This window comes from Mirounga leonina, unplaced genomic scaffold (assembly GCF_011800145.1).
Source record: "Mirounga leonina isolate KUSES-001 unplaced genomic scaffold, KU_Mleo_1.0 Mir_173, whole genome shotgun sequence".
Classification (NCBI taxonomy): Eukaryota; Metazoa; Chordata; class Mammalia; order Carnivora; family Phocidae; genus Mirounga; species Mirounga leonina.
In genome coordinates, this window is record NW_023270447.1 from 84,835,420 (window position 1) to 84,857,736 (window position 22,317).

Here is a 22,317-nt window from a genome sequence, read left to right on the forward strand (position 1 = left end):
TTTGGGGAACGCAATGTTGAATTCCCTTTTCAGTGGCCTTTCAGGGAAGCGGCTAGAAAAGCATTCTGATCGTGAATGATATGATCACTTTGTCCACATCTGAAACATACTCCTGGGGAGTTGTTTACGGGTCATGGTCTCCTATCTGTATGCCTCATTCTACAGGCCTTTGGCCCATCTGGGCCCCAGCAGCCCCCAAGGCAGACCCCAATACCATTTGAGGTTCTAGGACCCAGTTTTCAGACTGGGTTCTAGAGCATCCGAGGGGTTCCAAGAAGGTGGAACCACATGGGAGGTGGAGAAAATAGGGTTCGGAGGGGCCCCCAACCTCCATTTAACTAGATCAGCTTCACTTCTGTTTAATACTTTTGAATTCCCATAAAATTCTTGTGTGCATTTTGAAAGAATGCCATTACTTTAAAGAAAAAACGTAGCTGTTCCAGGAAATGCTCAGGACACCTCTCCCCAGTTGATCCTCACTTGGGTGTGTCGCATGTCATCTCAATAGGTCCTCGATCTTTGGCTCTTTTTTTTTAAGATTTTGTTTATTTATTTGTCAGAGAGAGAGCACAAACAGGGGGAGCGGCAGGCAGAGGGAGAAGCTGGCTGTCTGCTGAGCAAGGAGCCCAATGCGGGACTCAATCCTAGGACCCTGGGATCATGACTTGAGCCGAAGACAGATGCTTAACCAACTGAGCTACCCAGGCGTCCCCTCAATCTCTGGCTCTTTACTCCAAGGTGAGGAAGCTTATGCACTGACAGGTCCTCATCTGAGCCGGTTCCTTTGCCCTACAGGAGAGAGACTCCCACCACTCCCACCCCAGGCGCCTGGAACCCCGGGCCCTGCTCAGCCCTCAGCCAGGGCCCCTCCACCACCACTAGGGCATCCGTGAGCTAGAAACCCTAATTTCTCAAGCAGGATTGAGACGGCCTCCCAAATTCAGCATCCAGCCCTGAAGGCATGTGATTTGGTCACCCCAGCCCCAGAGCCCGGGACTGATCCACGGGCTGTGTCCCAGCCATGTCACAGCTGCTATGGCATTTTGAGAGGCAGAGGCCAGCCTACTGGCCACAGCACTCATGCATAAATTTAATCCCATAAATACCTAGGGGGCCTCTCAGCAAACTGCTGTGTGACCTCAGACAAGGGATTTTATGTTTCTGGGCTTCAGTTCCCCCATCTGAAAAATGAGGGTGTGATGATTCAGTGAAGTAAAAGGTGTAAACCTCCTAGTCCATCATTTGCACAAAATGGGAATGGGGAGTCAGGGACTGGGGGCAGTGGGGAGGGGGATACAGTGGACACTCCCCAACCGTGGCTGTCTACTTTTTGCTTATGGAACCAGGTCCTCAGCTGGGCCCAGGGGGCAAAAGGCAAAGAACTTGCTGGTCGGATCTGTTCTAGTTCTGAGATTCCCCAGGAGGGTGAGGATTCCACCCACGCCACAGAAACCCTCAGCGATTTTAGCTCTTGACCCTTTCTAGAGATAGTGGGAGGGAATCTCTCTTCCCACAGAGAGAGGCTCAAAGCCTGGTGTTTTCCCTCCTACTTGAGGCCTCCAGTCCTGTTGAGATAGCTGGTAACGACCATCCCTTTTCTCATGAGCAGAGGCTGGTCCAGTGCAGGCCCTTCTGTGGCTGAAGAATAGAGGGTGCCAAGGGCTGGGCCTCTGCTCTGCTCCCGGCTGCCCACTCCCCTGCAAACCACCCCGCTTCCCCTCCATGGGTATATTAGTCATCTTCATCTCTGCATCCAAGTAACTCAATTGGTCAGGGGTGGGCGGTGGTGAGGCCAAAGGTGCCGGTTACCATGGCAACTCAGCACGCTCTGCAGCTGCTGGTGGCCAGGTGTCTTCTCCGAAAGACTGTAAGACCCTCTGGGAGCAGGGGACAGGTCTTCTTTCTCACCAGGTGCCCTCAGCACCCCTGGCACACTCTCAGGCACAAGGCAGGCGCTTAATAAATGTTGGTTGCCTGGGCAAAGGCATGACCCACCCATCCTACTAGTGAGAGCCTGTGTTTACTGAGGACCTGCAGCGCCCAGGGGCCATTCTGAGCACTGCAGATGTAATGAAGTCATTAGCTCCCCACAACGAGTGGCAGCCTTGGTACTGTTACTATCCTCTCTCTACTGGTCAGGACTCGAGGGGTCAGTAACCTGAGATCACACAGCTAGCAAGCGACCAAGCAGGATTTAAATCCAGGGTATCCTCTTGAACCAGGGAGTTTTGGTGTCTCTTCATTAATCATTCTGTGGAACAGAACAGGTCTGTGGACAGCCCCTAGCAGACTCTGTGCCGGGTGCCTTTGGCAGCCAGGGTGTCTAAATGAATCAGACCACCATAACTACAGCTTTCCTGATGGTGGGGCTGGAGGTATCCTTCAGGTTGGTTTGTTGGCTCTTGTGACCAAAATGTCTATGGGTCGGTCTACTTCCGGGCATTGCTTTAGGGGCCCAAACCCGGGTTCAGTGGTGTCAGGATTTGGTCTCTCTTTGGCCTCTTTGGTCCTCTGCCACGGGGCTGCTCACGTCTGCCCCTTGCTGCCTTAAATACCGCCCCCCTCAGCTCCCAGTGCAGGGGCTAGACCCGTATCTTCTGCTCCAGCAATTCCAGGAGGGGACTTGGGTCTCCCTGGCTGTGAGGGTTGAGCCTGAAGCAGTCACTAGTGATGGGTCACAGGCCTGTCTCGGAGTCAGGGGTGGACCAGCCCTAGCCAAGTCACAGTGTTTGAGAGTGGGGAAGTGAGCTCCTGTTGGGGCAGTGGGAGTGCTGTGACCAGGATCAAGGGCCTTGGGAGCAGATGTCCAGGACTCCTTGTGGAAGGACCAATCCAGTCCTTCTCAAGTGGAAACTTCCAGGAGATCCAGGCCCACCTGTTAGCCAGTCCTCCCAAGTCTGGTCCTGCAGGCCTTATCAGGTCATTTACGGACACTTAGGGGCTAAAAGGACAAAATGCTTCTTTCAGGGTTGAGCGGAAACCTCCTTGCCCTCAGGGAGTTTGTAGTTCCCAAAGAGGCAAAATGAGCAGCCAGTCAAGGTGGCCTAGCAAGTTGTCAACAGACTCTTGGTGACCTTCTCTAGCAGCTTTAAGGACACTATGATAGGAAAGGAAAGGAAGCCCCTTTACTGGGTCACTGTTCATAGTGATATTTTCCTGGGTGTGAGGAGCCAGTTCTCCCTCCTTTCTGGCAATGGGCAGGTGAGCCGAAGGGAGCCCATACTGGGCCCTTCCAGGGCAGGAAGAAGAGTCTCTGGGGTCCTAGAGACTCGAACTCCCAGGACCAGGGTCCTTTGAGAGCCCAGCCAGCCAGCAAAGCCGGCTCCGACCCTCGAAGGCAGGTCAGCCTGGGGAGCTGGGGCCAGGGTGACCACAAAGGGCAGCACGACCTTCCTGCAGGCAGGCCGGCAGTCCTGCCAGGCACGCCCATATGACATCAGGCCACCCTTGGCTCCCACACCCTGTGTCCTCACTTCTCCCTTGGCACAGAGGGGGTCCTGCCTTACCTCTCCAGGCCACTTCCCTGTGAACACAGAGCAGAGCGGGTGGGGTCCTCCAGGCCCGCTAGGAAGAGAGTAGGCTGGGACCCCAAGTGCCCTCGAGGGCCCCCTACCCCTTGGCTGGCAGACCCATTGTCCTGTTTGGGGGGCCATCTCTTGAGCCTTTGTGTTGGGAGGGGGGGTGTGCATGTGTTTGCCCACATGCGCATGCACACCCACATCCATTTGTTTTTCTTGCTCAAGAGGCCAGTATAGAATAGTTGCTCAGATTTTAAGCTCGGAAACCAATGAACCAAAGGTCATACGTTGGCTCTTCCACGTACGTTGCTGAGGGACCCTGGGCAAGCTTCTAGACCTGTCTGAACCTCAGTTTTCTCATCTGTAAAATGAGGACTCAGGGAGATAATGTATAGAGAGTCCTGAGCACAAAATGAGTGCTCAGGACGTGCTGGTCACGGTGGTAAGGCTATCAATCCTGTTTGACTATTCACTCCCACCCGTCCCATGCTCTCTCTACAAAAGCATTTCTTTTTGACTGGTTTATTTTATTTTATTTTTAAAAATTTATTTATTTATTCGAGAGAGAGAGAGAGAGAGAGAGAGCCCACATGACAGGAGCCCGGGGGGGGGGACAGAAGGGGAGGGAGACAAACAGACTCCCCGCTTAGCACGGAGCCCGATGTGGGGCTCGATCCCACAATCTCATGACCCTGAGATCAAGACCTGAACCGGACATTTAAACGACTGAGCTAGCTACCCAGGTGCCCCTGTGACAGGTTTGTTTTCAGTAATGCTGACAGGTGAGCTGGGGAGGGGCTGCTGTGCAGCTGGGAGCCCACAGACTGGGGCAGACAGATGGAGTTTCAGTCCCAGCCTCTCTGGCCGGTGGCCTTGGCCAAGCCCCTCCACCTCTCCGTAGGAGCTTCCTGTGGGCACTCTAACACCGCTGCACCCTCAGTGACTTGAGACAGCACGTATTTATGCTCTTCCAGCTCTGGAGGTCAGAAGTCCGACACGGGTCTCACTGGGCTAAAGTCAAGGGGTCACGGTTGCCTTCCTTCTGGAGGCTCTAGGGGAGAATCCATATCCTTGCCCTTTCAGGTTCCAGAGGCACCTGTGTCCCTTGGCTCATGGCCCCTTCCTCCATCTTCAAAGCCAGCAGCTTCCATGCTCACATCTTCCCTTTATTCCCCTCTTCCGTCCCCCTTGTCCAGGTTTCAGGCCCCTTGTGATTATACTGGGCCCGCCTGGATAATCCGGGATAATCTTTCTATTTTAAAGTGAGTTGATTAGCAAATTTAATTCCCTCTGCAACCCTAATCCTCCTTTCCCACGTCAAGTAACACATTCACAACTTCTGGGGATTAGGACCGGGTGTCCCCGGGAAGCTTTCTCATCCGCAAAGTGACAGTGCTAATCCCAACCTCCCTCCCGGGGCCTTTGGTAGGATTCCAGGAGATGGTCCAATATGCTGGGCAGGGGCTCAGAAAATGCCGGTTGCCCCTGCCCAGAGCACCTGCTGAATACAAAGCTCTGTTCCAAGTGCCCCCCCAGAGTCACCAGGGATAGAAGATGTCACAGTTCCCGCCACAGAGTGGCCGGCATTGTGACTAGGGCAGGCTGTGGCCTAAGGTTTGCCCTTGGAGAGCAAAACAGAAACAGGGGACTTTTATTGACCCTGCGCTGGGTGGGCAACTGCTCCACGGGAGAGAACACTCTGGGTCAACCCGGAAGGCTTCCTACTGGGAGTAGATTTGACAGGAGGGCAGGACATATGTAGGGGGCTGTCCCAGGTCACAGGGACCCGGTGGGCATCACAAGGAAAAAACACAGGTCTGGGACCCAGCCTCAGTCTAGCTGGGGAAATGGACCAGTGGCCTGAGCTTTCCAACCAATGTCTGACTTTGCTGTCCGTGCAGTTCTTCCTACACATGAAGTGACTTACAGGGACAATCTGGTTTGCTCCTCAGAGTAACCCTATGAGGTAGGAACTATTCCTGTCCCCATTTTTAAAATGAGAAAACTCAGGCTCAGAGAGGCTAAGTACTCACTTCACGTCACACAGCACCCATAGTCATGGGATTGGAAGCCAGGTGGTCTGGCTTCTGGGGAAGGAAGGCTGGCGGTGGCCAGGCCGGGGGTCTCAGGGGAGGCACTGAGGAGGATGAGGTGGAGACCACAGAAAGAAAATACCCCAGGCAAAAGGGAAGAGCGTGGCCTGGCTGGAAGGGAAGTGTGAGGAGGGTGGTGGTAGGCGGGCAGGGCAACCCCTCACGGCACTTAGTGGCCACGGAGCGTGGTTGGGACTTGATGGGGAGAGCACTGGGGAGCCACAGAAGGGTTTCTACACGGTGCAGGACCAGACTGGGTTCCTGGAAGGTGAGGGGAGCCTGGTTTTCTGGAAGAATTCTCCACTTTGTGCTGGGCTGGTGCTGAGGGGAAGCCCCTCCTGGCCCAGCTTCCTGGGCCACGCAAGGCCCATGTGGGTTTGCTCCCAGCATCCATGCCTGTGCAGGATGTGTCGGCCAGACCGATTCCCGCTGCAGTGTCCACTGCTTCCCTGAATCCCCCAGCCCTCCGGGCCCAGATCCCCAGCCTGATAGCATGACGCCAGCCAGCCAGCAGGGTCAACTCCATGGCGTTTGACCTTCATCCAGCAGAGATTAAACCAATTCCTAATTAACAGCCTGTAGGATAGATAGTTACCTTGGCACAGCTTGCAAGTAATTTAAAGCTTGTCCTCAGGAGACCGGGCCATAAATCATGCTTAATTAGCCCGAGGTCTTCCTGGGACACACCAGCTGTGTGTTATTGGGCACACGAGCTCAGGGAGCTCCGAATGTCTGGTTGAGATAGGAAGGGGATGCTGAAAGAGATAACCCAGTGAAAAAAATCTGCCTTTTCCTTCCCAAAGCAACAGCTATATTCTCACCTCTACCAGCAGCTCCTACAAGTCTTGCCAGGGTTGGTTTCCCAGCTTAGCCACTCCTGGCCAGGCCCTTGACATTTCCAGGACCTCAGTGCCCCATCTGTAAGATGGGCCAATAGCTCAGGTCCAAAGCCCCTTGAGGACTTGCTTAAATGTGTGGGTGAAATTAAGAGAGAAAAAAAAGAAGAACCAAAAAAAAGGACTTTGGAGATTTGGGATTTGGGAACTGAGGCTGAGGGGTGACGGCATTGGGTACCCCTGGGTATTGCTATCGAGCACCCTCTGTGGAATGGCCCTGCCCGGCTTCCTGGGTGTGGCACCTGTGGGGACACTCAGGGCCCCACGCTCAGGAGGGTCCTGCATTTCTGAATGTCTCGCTGTTGCTGTCTTAAAATCCTCCATAATTTTTAAACTAGGGGCCCTGCATTGATATTTTGCACAGGGCCCCACAAATGATGGGACCGCTCCTCGTGATAGCCATGATTTCATTCATTCATTCACATGACCATACCAGGTGCTGGGAATTCATCCTGAGAGCCTACATTCTAGAATGTGTGTGTTGGGGGAGCAAAGAACTAACTGTTAAAATTTCGGACAATTACAAGATGCTGTCAAGACCATAAAACAGGGTGATGGGAGGGAGAGAGATTTAAATAGTAACTTCAGTGACAGGGAAGCTGGTGTTAAGCTGTGCTTTGCTACGTTCCTGGGGTCCTTTTTAAACATCTGTGGTCATTTCTAGTTTCCCCCAACACCCACAAGGACTTGAATTTGTGGAGTCCAAGTAGGGGAGCCAGTGTGGGGGCTCCTTGGGCCCAGGGGACTGTTTACTCATACATCCCCACAGCTCCCACCACTCACAGTAAACCCAGAAGGCAAGTTTGGTAGGTGGGTGAGGAGAGGCCCTGCCTCAGTTTCTCTGGGAGTCTCCAAGTTCTGCGTCGGGCCCCTGCGTCTGAGGCTGCTAGCCAGCCCCTGCAGCCTGGTGAGGGTTTCTTGCACTTTTGACCTTCCCACCCCAGCACAGGGAGGCCAGTTTCGATTCTCCCCATTTCCCCAGAGGGAGATGGTGAAGCCCAGAGATGCCAAGTGACTCATCCAAAAGTCACACAGCAAATCCACTCCAGAGCACAGTGCCGCCTGCGGGCCTCAGCCAGGCGGCCTTCCATTCCCAAAGGCATGCCGTCCAGGGCTGTTCTGGGAGCTCCCCGGAATAAACCGGGGTCCCCTGCTCGGGGGAGGTGGGGAGTGGCTGCGGGGCAGCCATCCCACAGGCTGGCATCTGCCGACACCTGGAGGAAGGGCCTCTGCACCCCAGCCCTTCTGCTTCCATGAAGAGGGATGAGCTTCCCAGAAGGCCGCGCAAAAAGGCAGGCATTTCCCCAATCTGTTGGGCAGAGAGCCCAAAGCTGACCCCAGAGGCCCAGCCCTCGGTTTGGGAGGCCCCCTGGGGAGGCAGGGGATGGGGTCCCCAGCGGAGAGGCTGACCCCAGCTGGGTGGAAGCTGACAGCACCCCCCGCCCCCGCCCCCGGGATGCTCGGGAGGAGGGAGGCTGCGCTCCAGCTGGGCCGGTGCCTGCCAGGGGGGCGGCGGAGGGTTCACGCTGCGGCCAGCAGACTGGCTGCGTGTTGCAATGTCTGGTGGCGTTTGCAGCATCCTGTCCGTGTGTGCAGCTGGGGTAGGCTCAGGCCGGCGCGGAGGAGCGTGTGTGGCGCGCAGGCCTCGCGGCCTGGAGCCTGCTGGCACCTTGCATCTCATTTACAGCGCCGGGTTCAGCCTCGGGCCAGCGGCGCCCCTGACGTCACCGCGTTTGTTTACCCCTCGGCCGCGGGGAGGAAGCGCAGGCGGTCCCTGCGGCTGGAGGGGCACCCCTTCCACCCCCCTGTCGGCGACCCGACCCCAACCCGGCCTCCTCCCCGCCTCCCCGCCCCATTCGCGCACCCAACCCCTATCCCCAACCCGGCCCTCCTCCCCACCAACCCCCTCCCCATCAGTACCCCAGATCTGCACCCCAACCTGGCCCTCCTCCCCAACGGCCCCCCACCCAGCCCCAACCGCGCCCCCAGCCCTATCCCCAACCTGACGCTCCTCCCACCTCCCCCGCCCCCCTATCCATACGCCCCCAATCCGCACCCCAACCCCAGCTGCAAGCTGGCCCACCCCCTCACCGCGCCCCAACCGCGCCCCCACCCCTATCCCCAACCTGGCCCTCCTCCCCAACTCCCTTACCCCCTCTCCATCCGTGCCCCCCCACCCAAACCCCAACCCAGCCCAACCTGGTCCCCACACCCTACCCCAACCATGCTCCGGACACCTTCCAGACGCCCCTCCTTACCCTCCTCACCTCCGGGACCATATCCCTGCCCCACCCCCTCCACATCTACCTCCCACTCCTCTCCCCTACCCTTTCCCTTCCTTTTCCTTCCGCCAAATGGGATTCGGGCCCAATCCCCACCCAGGACTCCAGCCTAGCCCCATCCCACCCCCTCCCTGGACCCCCGCGGGTCCCCACCCTCCGCCAGCCCCTGGGCCCACTTTCAGAGACTTCCTGGAGCCTCCTGCCAGACCCGCTGAGGTTTCGCCCGGGGGCTCCTCCTGCCACCCCCTCACCCCATCATGTGAGCGCAGTCTTGCCTCCCAAGTCTGCCTCCCAGCTCAGAGCCTGCTGTAGGGGCCCATTAGCTGGGGCGGGGGGGGGGGGGGGGGGGTGGGGCGCGGGGGGGGGGGGGGGGGGGGCGGCAGGGGTGTGGTGGCTGGCGCTTTGTTATTGGAACTGGTGTGTTTACCAGCGCCCTAGGTGGGTAGCTGGCCTGCTTGGCTGGCATCCAGGCACCCTCTTCCTGGGGAGGCTGCCCTTGCCACCTGGAACTGTTCCCTCACTCACTACCACCCCTCCCCCTCACTTTGCTTAAGCCGAGTGTTCTTGGAGTAGAAGGGACCTGGGGATCCAAGTCAGGATCTTTCTCTTCCTCCATACCTGGGCCTTGCCAAAGCCAACCTTTCCTGGAGAGGGAGGCTCAGGGGCTCAGGGCATGACAACCGTTCTAACATTTGCTCAGGCCAAACCCTTTGGGGGCCTCTTGGAACCCCTCTTCCTCTGGCAGTGCAGTCCTGCACCCCTCCTCTTCCATGGGCTCTACCCAACTGCCCCAGGTGGGGTCCTCCATCTAGCTCATCTGACACCTGCCCACTCCGCCCCCCTCCTCTGCTCTGGTTCCCACCCTCATTCCAAACCCCCAGTCCAGCAGTCAGAACTGGTTCCAAAGTCCAAGTCAGAGGCTGTCATCTCTGGTCACAACCCTCTGAAGGGCTTCTGTTCTCACTGGGAATAGAATTCACAGGCCCCCACACCCCTCCCAGCTACAGTCCCCAACTTCATGTCTCCCACTCAGCTCTGCCCCTGGACTTCCCCAACATTCTGAGCTCATTCCCACCCCAGGGCCTTTGCACTAGCTGTTCCCTCTGCCTGGAATATTTCCCCAGATGTCTGCATCGTTCCCTCCTTCACTTCCCTCAGGTCTGCCCAGATGTTACCCTACCAGAGAGTTTCTGTGTCCCCTGCTTCCTACCCCATGATCATTCCATCCAGCCCCCCTACAAAGCTTCCTGTTCCTCCCATGCACTTTCGGTCGCCTTTATACATGTTACATAGTCAGTTTGTTCCTATGTTCATTGTCCCCGTCTTCACCACACACACATGAAAACAAACGCCAGGAGAGTGCGATGAATTTATGTCCTGCTTCCAACACTGCCTGGCACGTAGTCACTGTTCAGTAATCCCCCTTGAACGTGTGAGTGCGTGAGTGCGTGAGTCAGGACAGGGAGCAGTGAAGAAGCTTGGCTTTGGGGTCTAGGTTGAAGCGTTGCTTTGAAACTTGGGGTCGTGCAGCCTGCGTGAGTTACTTGGTCTGAGCTTCATCCATGCACTGCCCTTCTGGTCCCATCTCTCGGGCTGGTGCTACTGAAGATGGACACCGTGCTATAGAGTGGCCTGTAACCGCTGGCTCTCCTTGCCGCCCCCCTTCCCAGTCCCTGCACCTCAAGGTTAGGTGGTGTTCTCTACCAGGAGGTCCAGAGGGAGGGACTGAGGCAAAGGTCATGGGGCTTCAGCTAACACCTCTGGCTCGAGTTTGCCCAAGCCCAGGTTTTGCCAAGTGTGGTCTAAGGGTAGACAGAAGGAGGTGGAGCCCTTGGGCCAGGTTCATAGGCTGTGAATGTGAAAAGGAGCATCAGCTCTTGAGTTTCTGACTGGAAGGGAAAAGTTGTCTGCTCTTCTGCAGAGTCGGCCTTTGAGGTAGTTTCCCTGGAGGATTTTCCCAGTGGTCCTGGAACCAGAAAGATTCACACCCTGGGATGAGATGGGGACTCCCAATTGTCACATTTGGTTTCCAAATAGTTGCTGAAGACATGGCTCTTGGCAGGTGGGAAGTATGGGGTTGAGGGGGGGTGCCCTCTATCCTCAGGGACATAAGACTTCCATCATGGAGGGTGATGTGTGTCCCAGGGACTGGGAGAGATCTGGAAAGTAAAAAAGCAAGGACGTGCACAAGAATGTTATGGCATCTTTATTCATAACTGCCAAAACTTGCCCCCGAGATGCCCTCCAGTAGGCGAATGGATAAATAAACCGAAACATTCAAACAATGAGATTATTATTCAGCACTGAGAAGAACTGAGCTATCAAGCCATGAAAAGACACGGAGGCACCCTAAATGTATATTACTAAGTGAAAGAAGCCAATCTGAAAAGGCTCTATATACTGTGATTCCAACTATATGACATTCTGGAAAAGGCCAAACTACAGAGACCTTAAAAGGGTCAGTTGTTGCCAGGGGTTGGAAGGAGGGAAGGATGAACAGGTGGAGCACAGAGGATTCTGAGGGCAGTTGAAACTGTTCTGTATGAGACTGCAGTGGTGGATAAGATGTCATTATACATTTGTCCAAACCCCCAGAATGTGCACCACCAGCAGTGAGCCCTAATGTCAACTATGGACCCTGGGTGATTGGGATGTGTCAGTGTGGGCTCATCGGCTGTAACAAGTCTTCCACTCTGGGAGGGGATGCTGGTAATGGGGAGACTGTGCAGGAGTGGGTGCAGGGGGTAAATCTCTGTATCTTTTGCTCAATTTTGCTATGAACCTAAAACTGCTCTAAAAAAAAAAAATCCTCCAATGGCCGCATATTATCTATGGATCAGACACATGTTCTTGGTCCTCGTGGCCAAGAGCACTGTGTAGTTGGACTCTACCTCCACCCGTCCGTGCTACCATCCTTTCCTGGGGGCTCCATTCCACCAGCCCCAAGGTGGCTTAGACTCCCTCCTTCATTTCTCCAGGACCACACTTCTGTGGCTGCTGCCTGGGAGGAGTCTCCTCTTTTCTCTGTGTGTCTCTCTTCTGTCTCTTATAAGGACACCTGTCATTAGATTTTAGGGTCCACCCTAATCCAGGGTGATCTCATCTCAAGATCCTTAATTAATTACATCTGCAAAGACACTTTGTCCAAATGCATGGGTATCGGGGATCAGGAATCGGACGTATCTTCTTGGGGGACGCAAGTCAAGCTGTTACACACCCGCAGGGCAGCTGTGAGCACTCCATCTCAAGTGCCTGGGACAGGCACAGTCCCTCCCCCTCCTAGAGCTGTCAGAGGATAGGTGAGAGACTGCAGCAGGTGTCCCGCATGACACTCATGGTTATCCCGGCCGTGCCCAAGGGCCAGTCCCAGGCGGCACGTTGGAGGGAGGAAGTCTGTCCAGCTCCGGGCTGTGGTCAGGGACTCGCAGGAGGACAGTGCTGCCTGATCTCATTGGAGGAGCTCCGTAATAGTCCCCTCCAACAGCGAGCCAGTGGGAGCCAGAACCTTCTCGGCAGGCCGGAACAGGGAACGAAGGCAGCATGAGCCTGTCCTGCCTGTCACTCGGGCAGCTCAGCAGTGCAGGCACGGGAAGGGGGAGCCACCTCCAGCCCAAGTGCCTAGCAAAGAGGCCCAGTGCTTTTGCCACCTCTGACCCGCTGGGGTCAGGCATCCGTGGTAGGACATGAATAATGAACCTAAGGGCAGCGTACGGACAGGGATGTGTGGAGTGTGGAAACGGGGCTCCTGGAAGGGAAGGTGGAAAGGTTAGAAAGTCCAGAATGTCTCGAGGAGGCATCCCATCACCGTCATTGATTTTGAAGTGTTGTCTTTGGAAGAAGGACTGGTAGGCTGGTGGCATGGGTGGGGGGACCGGCTGGCACTCCCAATGGGTGGGAGCTAGAGGCAGAAACTGGGGTTCATTCCTAGAGAAAAAGCTTCTGTCCTGGAGAAGAAAGGGCTAAGGATCCAGAGCGCTAGCATTCAAACTTTATTTTGTTTTTAGCAACAGAATCTTTGTAGAAATGGCTGTTCTAGAAAACTAATAAAAGTGCCCCAACTGGGGCGCCTGGGTGGTGCAGTCGGTTAAGCGCCCGCCCGACTCTTGGTTTCCGCTCAGGTCCTGATCTCAGGGTCGTGGGGTCCCGCCCTGTGTTGGGCTCCACACTCAGCAGGGAGTCTGCTTAAGACTCTCTCCCTCCCCCGCACCAAAATAAATAAATAAATAAATCTTTTCTTTAAAAACGTGCCCCTGCTCTGGATGGCCAGTGGGAAAAGGCTGGGACCCTGTCTACCAAGCCTCCCACCCCTCAACAGCCCTCGGGGCTCCTCACTAGATCCCCCAGGGTTCCCAGAGCTCAGCATAAAAACCTCTCCTGGGAAACCTTCCTACAGGGCGCCCTGCAGCCCACTCTGAGGTTGGACAGTATTGACGATGGTTTCCACTTTCGTGGGCCAGGGGTGTGGACAAAGGAGTGTCTTCTAAGTCAGCTGGAAGGATGGAAATGGAGGGGTCTCTAAGATCCTGTGGTTTTGCCCCAGTTAAGGCTGCGGCTAGAAACAAGGCAGCAGAGTCCCGGTTCCAGTCTTCCAGGCAGCTGTCACCTCATGACTCTATTTTTATGGGGGGGGGGGGTAGTGGGATCTTCTGCGAGCAAGGGGGGCGCCTATTTCTGTTCTTGGATTAATACAAAGAAGAATAGCCAGCATTTATCATGTCCTTTCTGCATCTTCCAAGCCACCCTTTGAAATGAATAACCTTAATTTATAGAGAGGCTCCATGGGTTTGCTAAGTTCGCGTGACTCCTGAGTGGTAGATCAGAGAATTGAGCCCAGTCAGGCTGGCTCCTAAGCCTGTGTTCTAGGCCATTCTACTCAAAAGGTAGGGGATCTCTTTTTGGAAATGGACAGGACTATGAAAGAAGGGGAAACTCAAAATTCAACTTACACTGGAAAGTACGCGTCCACGCTCTCAGCATTACCTGCCCACACCCCTGCACACCGCTCACCCACCCCTTCCTGGGCACACTGAATTTTGGTGTTTGCTCGTTCTTATCTGTCCACAAGGCTGGATTCTTATTAATGTCCTCCCACGGGAGGTGCTCAGAGTGGAGGAGAGCTGTGCACCCTCCAAATCATGACCCTCCCCCCCGCCGCCCTGCCATGGTTTGTGGTCTCTGGGGGGTATTTTCTTCCTTCTGAGAAGCCAACGCAGCAGCACTTTGCTCCAAGACATGGAGCCCATGAGACATGAGCTGTTCTGCTAAAGACCTTCCCAGGGACTTGGATCTTTCCGGGGCTGCCAATTATAAACAGATGCTCCTCCTGGGACCCACCCAGAGACCACCCAGCTCACGTCACTGGGGGAGGGGGGTGGAGAACTGTGCTCTGCAGCTGAGCTCCAGCAATGAACGCCAAGTCCAGGCACTCATGCAAGCCCCTTTGGGCAAAGAAGGCCAGGCTGTGTGGAGTAGAGTCACCCACTGTTCTCTGGTCAGCAGATTTTTCTAGAGACCTCCCCGGGCCAACGCCATGTGACAGTGTTAGTTGGCTTTTACTCTGTGGCAGGCCCATGCTGGGTACTAAGGTTACAAGAAAGGATAGGCTTCCCCAGAGGACCTTGCAAGCTTGTGGGGAAGGCAGGGGTATCCACGAACGAAGGTTAGTATTGGCAGCTGGGAATGTGAGTCCCGAGTCACACTGCACCACTGCTCATAAGTGGTGTGACCTTGGGCGAGTCATTTTACCCGCCTGAGCCTCCCCTGAACAGAATAACTCTACCCACTCATGGAATAGTAAGGATGAAAGGAAAAAAACCCATGGATGTTCCCAGCCCACGGAAAGTGCTCACTAGATGTTAGCTGCTGTATAATGGGCATTGCTATTGTAGGGAGGACGGAAGGAGTAACCAGAGAAGCTTCAGAACTGAGGGGGCATTCAAGCAGGGTTCTGTGGGATGAACAGGAGTCCACAGTAGCCTTGGCATTTAAAACAGAGAAAAACAGCCTGTGCTGGGCACTAGGTAGGGTCACAGGGAACTCAGAATGAGTGAGATTTATTCCCTGCCCTCCCATAGACAGGATCTAAAAGGGAGATGGTGACGACAGTGCACTTGGGGCCAAGTGCAATGTGTGAGGCATGGGCGTAAACCCTAACTATGGAGCCTCTGGGAGTTTCCTCGCTCATTCACACGATGGGGAGAGAGATCCAAATAGACAGCCACCTCACGGTGGAGGGGAGCTCCCGAGAGGCAGCGCCTGGGGGCTGGGGAAGCAAGCAGGGCTGGGACCCGCAGTGCTGAGTTACCTGTGTGTGAAGGAGCTGTTTGGGGGAGGACCTGTGCGGAAGTTTTTCTTCTGCCTTCCTTTTTTAAGATCATAAATAATGGTCACCGTCCTTTAGAGACAGTTTCTCAGTACACCCAGGCATAAAGAAGCAAACCACAATCAGCCACGATCCCACCCGAGACAACCCCTGCTCTTACATAGCCTGGCAACTTCCATTAACCTGTTAGGCTTTTAGGGGCGCCTGGGTGGCTCAATCGGTTAAGCATCTGCCTCTTGATTTCAGCTCAGGTCATGATCTCAGGGGCGTGGGATTGAGCCCTGCATCTGTCTCCCTGCTCAGCGAGGGGGTTGGGGTGGGGAGTCTGCTTGCTTATCCCTCTCCCTCTGCCCCTCCCCCCACTCTCTCTCTCTCTCAAATAAATAAATAAATAAAATCTTTAAAAAAAAAAAAAAACCTGTTAAGTTTTTAGAGTTGAGATTATCCTTTATGGACAAGACTGCAGTCTTTTCTCCCCAGCGTTAGATCCCTCAGCATTTTCCCGCGTCGTGAACACTTGTCATTCTAACGGCTGCAGGTGAGGATATATCAAGAGGCTGTGCTGATTTTCTCAGCTCTTTGTCTCCAGGAGGCAATGGCTTTTCTCCTACTGGGAGAGAGTGAATGCTGGTGAGAAACCTCGGTTCAAATCCCAGCTCTGTCCCTCAGTTGCTGTGCGACCTCAGACAAGTTTCTTAGCCTCTCTGGGCCGCAGTTTCATCATCTGTACAATGGGCATAACACGGCCACCTCATCAATCCCCAAACTTAAATGAAGTTCTCCCCACTTACTCTTTACTCCACTCGCCATAATTTGTGTCCAACGGTTTTCTCGCCCAGTCACTGCCTTCCCTCGCTGGAACACTGGCTCCCTGAGGCAGACAGTGTGGGCCCACCGCCCCTGGGAGGCTGGAGGTCTTGCTCCCCTTCCCTGCACGTAGGCCAGCCATGCAGCCCGAAGGATGGGAGCTAACTGTTCCCCCCAGAGGGGCAGGGAGGCCGCAGATGTGAAGCCACCCTGAGCCCTTACTTTACAAATCTGCCCCCTCCTCAGGCTGCTCACCTCACGCTCCTCAGACCCCTGCCGCCTGCCTGTCCATCCTCTCCTCTCCCTCGTTCTGGCGCTGGGTGGGACTCTTGTCAGCTGCCCAGGTCACCCTCAGGTGACCCTGGGCAGGGACCACAAGGGCAGGCCTGCTGGGCTGAACCTGCTGGATCCCTGCTCAGTGCCTCTGGGTCCTCAGAGGGGTCCGGGCAGGGGATTGGAGGAGAAGCCAGGAAGGGACAGTGGCAGGAGCAGCTCCAACTGTTCGTCCCCTCAGCTCTCTCCCACACCTCCCATCCCTGGAGGACCAGCCCCGGGCCACCCAGCAAGGCACGCACGCATGGGCCTGAGCCTCATTTTCACCTGAGACTGACCGCTTGCCCCCCTTCAAGGGTCCGATCTCTGACTTACTCTTTATCTCACAGCTCAGCCCCAGGACTGTTTTGAGACTCTGGGGAAATCTGGATCTCACTGAATCTTGGTCCAAGCAGACTCTGTGTTGAAGGTTCTGGGACCCTAAATGGCTCAGTCAAGGAAGATGGGATGGTCTCAGCCTTAAACCTCCTCCCAGCCCATCCCACCTGTGGCCCCGAACATTCATTCACTCAGCAAACAGCACATGCGTTCCTGGGCACTGGAATACGAAAATGAACAAGCCAGACTTGAGGCCTGCACAGGGCTCCCAGCCCGGTTGGCTTGGGGTGAGGCGGGCAGAAAGCAAACCTGTCCCAGTGCCCAGGCAGAGGTGGGGACTCTGAGCAGAGTGTGAAGAAGCCAGCCCCCCACGGCATCCTCAACAGACCCCGGAAAGGAAATGGTCAAACCTGGGGGTCCTGCCTGGGTGTATCCCCTGCCCATGGTAGACGAGGGGACCCAGCTTTCATTTTACCCCCTTACTCCAGCCCCTTTCCCTCTTCAGGGTGTTCTTCCAGCCACGTAGAGAGTCCTGGCCTCCCTGGTTTCCTGGCTGCTGGTTTTCTGGGCAGACCAGGGGTAGGGGGATTTAAACTCTACCCTCCTTGCCCCATCTGAGAACTGGGGGGTCAGGAGCCCCTGGGCCCTTTGTGCCCCTTCTGCTGGAATCCCCCGCACACCTGTTTATGCCGAGAAGCAACCTAAGGTTCCCAGAGTGAAGGGCACCCTATCCACGCCGCTGCTCCAGACCTTCTGAGGTGATCCCTTGTTCTCCTAGGACCCCTTAGTTGTTTCTAGAGGAAGAAAATATGCAGTTGGACATGTAATTTCTTCCTTTCCCTCATTTCACACACTGGGTTTCATGTTGAGTTTTATTTTTCAAGGAGGAATTTCTTTTTTTTTTAAGATTTTATTTATTTGAGAAAGAGAGTGAGCATAAGTAGGAGGAGGGACAGAGGGACAGAGGGAGATGGAGAGAGAGAAGCAGACTTCCCACTGAGCAGGGAGCCTGACTTGGGGCTTGATCCCAGGACCCTGGGATCATGACCTGAGCTGAAGGCAGACACTTAACCAACTGAGCCACCCAGGCACCCTTCAAGGAGGAATTTCATTGATAATTTTAGAAAGAAAGAAGAAACAAAAATAGAAACCCATTAGACTAATCCCCAAGAAAACCTCATCTCTTCCCTTTTTTTTTTTTTTTTTGAGATTTTATTTATTTCAGATAGAGAGAGGAGGGGCATTGGAGGAGGGAGAGGGACAAGCAGACTCCGTGCTGAGTGCAAGCCAATGTGGGGCTCTATCTCTCGACCCCAAGATCATGACCCGAGCCCAAATCAAGAGTTGGAGGCTTAACTGACTGAGCCACCCAGGCTCCCCTCTTCCTTTTTCTGATGCCTCCCAGGCCCCCTCTATCCCTCTGTGCTGAGGATTCTTAGTTCCCCATCTTCAGGCCTTTTTACCAAGAGGGGCCTCTCTCTCATGTCATGGGGAAGTAGGTGGGTTGTTCCTGCTTAGGTCAAGGTTGAAAATTAGCCAGGCTTCTCTTCTGAGCCTTTTATGGCCAGCCATTCATAAATTTGTCCCACCCCGTTAGGAATCCATTTATCGGCCCTACCAGGGTCTCCTCCTGGTGTGGCGGGTCCCACATTCATTACCGATGGGGATAGCAGCATCTCCTGCTCAGTGGAAGCCTGGTGCCTCTCCTTATGCCCTCCTTCCCAGTGGGCCCACAGCGAGGTGAGGAGCCCCATTTCGCCTCTGTGGGCCTCACGGCCAGGACCTTCCAGTCCCTCCTGGTGGCTGGTGCTCATAAACCTGGCTCTAGCTCTAATGTTCCTGAGAGCATTCCAGAACACTGTAGAGAAGGAGTTCTGCTGTGGCTTCTGGAATCGAGCTGGCAGAGGGCGTCCTATGGAAAGCAACTTCTAAGAGGGACTTGTAAATAATACATCAATCGATCGGTCATAAATGGGCTCAGAAACTCCTTGTTCATTTCAGAATAGGCTTTATCCCTTTAGAAAAGCCCGTTGTCCATGTGCTTTGCACACGCTCTTTGGATGCAATCAGGGAGGCCAGTTACTTCACTTGCCAATTACTCGGGCAGATTGCTGAATTTCTGATGCCAATCACTGAATCACAACGGCTTACCCAATGACCACTTATCAGTTCTGTCATCTTCTCCTTCCAGATCGTTCTCTGGGGCCGGACTGAGAAATGCCTGAAGGAGACGACGGAGGAGATTCGGCAGATGGGCACCGAGTGCCACTACTTCATCTGCGACGTGGGCAACCGGGAGGAGGTGTACCAGACGGCCAAAGCTGTCCGGGAGAAGGTAAGTGGCCTAGAAGGGTCTGTCTGCACCCTTCTAGCTCGGCTACACCCAGGAGAATGCCAGCCAAAGAGATCAATCACACCTGGCCTGGGATAGAGCATTGCTAATGGCAGAATGGCTGTTTCCAGGGCATCTCTGGGGACGCTCCTGGGAAGCTGGCCCCTGCTGTGTGTGCGTGAGTGTGTGTGTGCATGTGTGTGCTCCTTGGGGCGGGGATAAGGGTGTGGGTTGATTGCATGACAGGAGTAATCACCTGTTGTCCTCTTTGGAAGTTTAGACCTTGTGAGTTTCTGTCCTAGAGCTTGGGGGGCAAATGTCCCATTGCTCTCTGGGAAAATCCTTGTCCTAACTCCAGCCATCTGTTTGCACTGAATGTCTCAGTGAGCTCTAAGGGAGCAAAAACCACCCTGTTTGGTATCTGGCACATGGTGAATGTTAACTGCTTTTAAGTAACAATAACCCCGTTGATTATAAACCTGCTCTGTACCATAAAGTCTTTCGGACCCTCAGATTGACCCCGGGATGGCTGGCAGCCCTGTCTCACAAATCCAGGTTGATGCCCAGAGAGACGATGTGGCTGTCCAGGGGCACACAGCCAGTGTTGAGGGGGCAGGTCCCTGTGCCCTAACGGCCCCGTGACCCCCTTGCCCACAGGTGGGCGATATCACCATCCTGGTGAACAATGCTGCCGTGGTCCACGGGAAAAGCCTCATGGACAGTGACGATGACGCCCTTCTCAAGTCACAGCACATCAACACCCTGGGCCAGTTCTGGGTAAGGGCTGTCCCGGGCCGCAGCCAGCCCCGGGTGTGACAGTGACCCGTTCCTTCCCTCCTGGGTGCCGTCTGGGCGTGGGGAGAGGCTCACCGGGGCTGGGGCATGTGGACGTACAGGAATGTGGAGGTCAGGGCCCTGCAGTGTTCAGGCCTCGGCCCCCTCCCCTCCCGTCCTTGGAGAGCTCATCGTCGGCGGGGCACGTGTGCCTCGGGGTGGCCCGTTCTCCCCTGAAGAAGTTTAGAGGGGCTGCTGGAGGCCCTCCACTGACCTCCTGCCCACCCTCAGACCACCAAGGCCTTCTTGCCGCGGATGCTGGAGCTGCAGAACGGCCACATCGTGTGTCTCAACTCCGTGCTGGCACTCTCCGCCATCCCTGGCGCCATCGACTACTGCACGTCCAAAGCCTCGGCCTTCGCCTTCATGGAGAGCCTCACCCTGGGGCTGCTGGACTGTCCTGGAGTCAGCGCCACCACCGTGCTGCCCTTCCACACCAGCACCGAGATGTTCCAGGGCATGAGGGTCAGGTGAGTGAGCGGGGAACTCGCCTCCCCACCCTCACCCCCCAACCCTCCACCCCCCGCCACGGCCCCCAGCAGATCGGACCAGGGCCACGTGGCGTATGCGCACGGAGAGCCGACAGTGAAAACTCTCCGACGCCCATTATCTTTGGCTTTGTGGTCTCAGACCCGATTCTCCATCCGTAGTGCTTTAGGGTCCTGCTTCTCAGGTCAGGGGACTTTTATAAAGTATCAATTCTACATGCATGGGTGCAGTGGAATATTCCCCAACTATCAAAAGAGAACAGAGTATTGATCCATGAACAGCATGGATGAATCTCAAAAGTCTTATGTGGAGCAAAAGAAGCCAGACGCAGAAGAGTGCTTTCTGCATGAAGGCACCGTATGAAGCTCTGGAGCCAGGCCATGGCAATAGAAATCAGCGCAGTGGCCGTCCCTGGAGGGCTGGGGACATAGCTTGGGAGGAGGCACAAGGGAACATTCTAGTCTTTTAAAAAATGTTCTCTCTTCCTGATCTGAATGGCGGTTACATAGGTAAAAAGTAATCATGCTATACCCTACAGATTTATGCCTTTTTATTGATGCAAATTATAGCTCAGTTTAAAGAAATCCTGAAGCCCAGCCACCTCTCCTCCAGGCCAGTTAAATCAAAGGGAATGGGAACCCTTGGTTTAGAGCTCATGCTTTGATGCCAACTCACCTTTACCTGTAATGTCCCCTGTGGCCCTGGGTCCAATGAGTCCCCACTGCAGCCTCCATTGCTCATCTATAAAATGGGATGATGAGAGGGGCATCTGGGTGGCTTAATCGGTTAAGCATCCGACTCTTGATTTCTGCTCAGGTCATGATCTCAGGGTCATGAGATCGAGCCCCACATTGGGCTCCATGCTGGGCGTGGAGCCTGCTTAAGATTCTATCCCTCTCCCTTTGCCCCTTTCCCCTCCCCCCAGCTTGCTCGTTCACTCTCTAAAAAAAAGAAAAAAAAATGGGATGATGAGGATGTCCACACCTAGGGTTTTGTGATAAGGATAAAATGGGACTTGGCAGGCAACACCACATGTTACCTGCCCAATAATTGGCACTATAATGATGTGGGGTTGTGAAGGGGCATAAAGTCATAGATAAATGTAAATGTGGGATTACCCAACAGCTGCTTTCCTTGCTTTTTGCAACATGGCATACAATTATAGATTTGCCTTCCAAATTATACACATCAACTTCTTTCAAAAACGAGGACAACGTGGAGGGTCCTGGTGGGAATCGAATGAGTCAGCCGGTGGAGGACCTTTCACAGAGAGCAAACCATACGGGGATCCCTCAGTCCCCCTGAACTGTTAGTATCGAGCATGGTTTGGTGACAGCCCCGCATCTCTGCACTTGCAAAATCTTGAGCCAGTTTTGCTACCTCTCTGAGCCGTACTTTGCTCCCCTGTAAACGAGTGGAAATCGTATTTCCCCCAGGGGCTCATGAGAAGGGGTCGAAGTAACACACAGAAGGTTCTGGTGCAAAGCCTGGCACATACCTGTCCTTACTGACAGTGAGCATCTCCAAGAAGGTGTAGGTGATTAACCTTCCTCAGAGATCACACCTTCCGTGCACCACCGAAATTTCCGCCCGACTCACGTGCCAAGCATCGTAGATTCTGTATGTGGAGGAGGTTGGATTAATGACAGTTAATGTTCCATGTTGGCTCCCCCCCCACCCCCATCTCCTCTTGGTTTGGCTTCTTTTCATCTGGGCACACGGGAGGTGCTCTGTAAATGCAGCAGGGGCAATCCAGGGCTTCCACTGGGCTCCGGAACATGGAAGTGGGCGGGATATCAGCAGACCTCTGGCAGGATGCCTGTCTCACCTTCTGGCAGTCTCCTCTCCCGCGCATTAAAGAAATGCGAGGTTCCCCCAAGCCACCTTTCTACAGTGGTTCCGAGGGGGGGCCCACACAGCCTCGGGCCAAACCCCAGCTCCGTGTGACCTTGGACAAGTTACTTTAGCTCTTCTGTGCCTTGGTTTCATCTCTAAGAAGGGATTGGTAATGTACCTCCTGCTTCACAGGTTAGTGGGAATCCACTAGCCTGCCTGGCAGGTAGTACCCACCAGGTGAAGGTTAGTGACCTGTG

At 54.7% G+C, this 22,317-nt stretch overlaps 1 protein-coding gene across 6 annotated transcripts in view; it reads left to right on the plus strand.

Moving 5' to 3' along the window:
* Positions 1 to 22,317, plus strand: part of DHRS3 (dehydrogenase/reductase 3) — a 37,417-nt gene that overhangs the window by 10,172 nt on the left and 4,928 nt on the right. For all 6 annotated transcript variants that reach the window (XM_035019755.1, XM_035019756.1, XM_035019754.1 and 3 more), the window contains 3 exons: positions 18,761 to 18,904; positions 19,559 to 19,678; positions 19,967 to 20,205. In XM_035019755.1, coding sequence (XP_034875646.1) covers positions 18,761 to 18,904; positions 19,559 to 19,678; positions 19,967 to 20,205 — 503 coding nt within the window. The remainder of the gene's footprint in view (positions 1 to 18,760; positions 18,905 to 19,558; positions 19,679 to 19,966; positions 20,206 to 22,317) is intronic.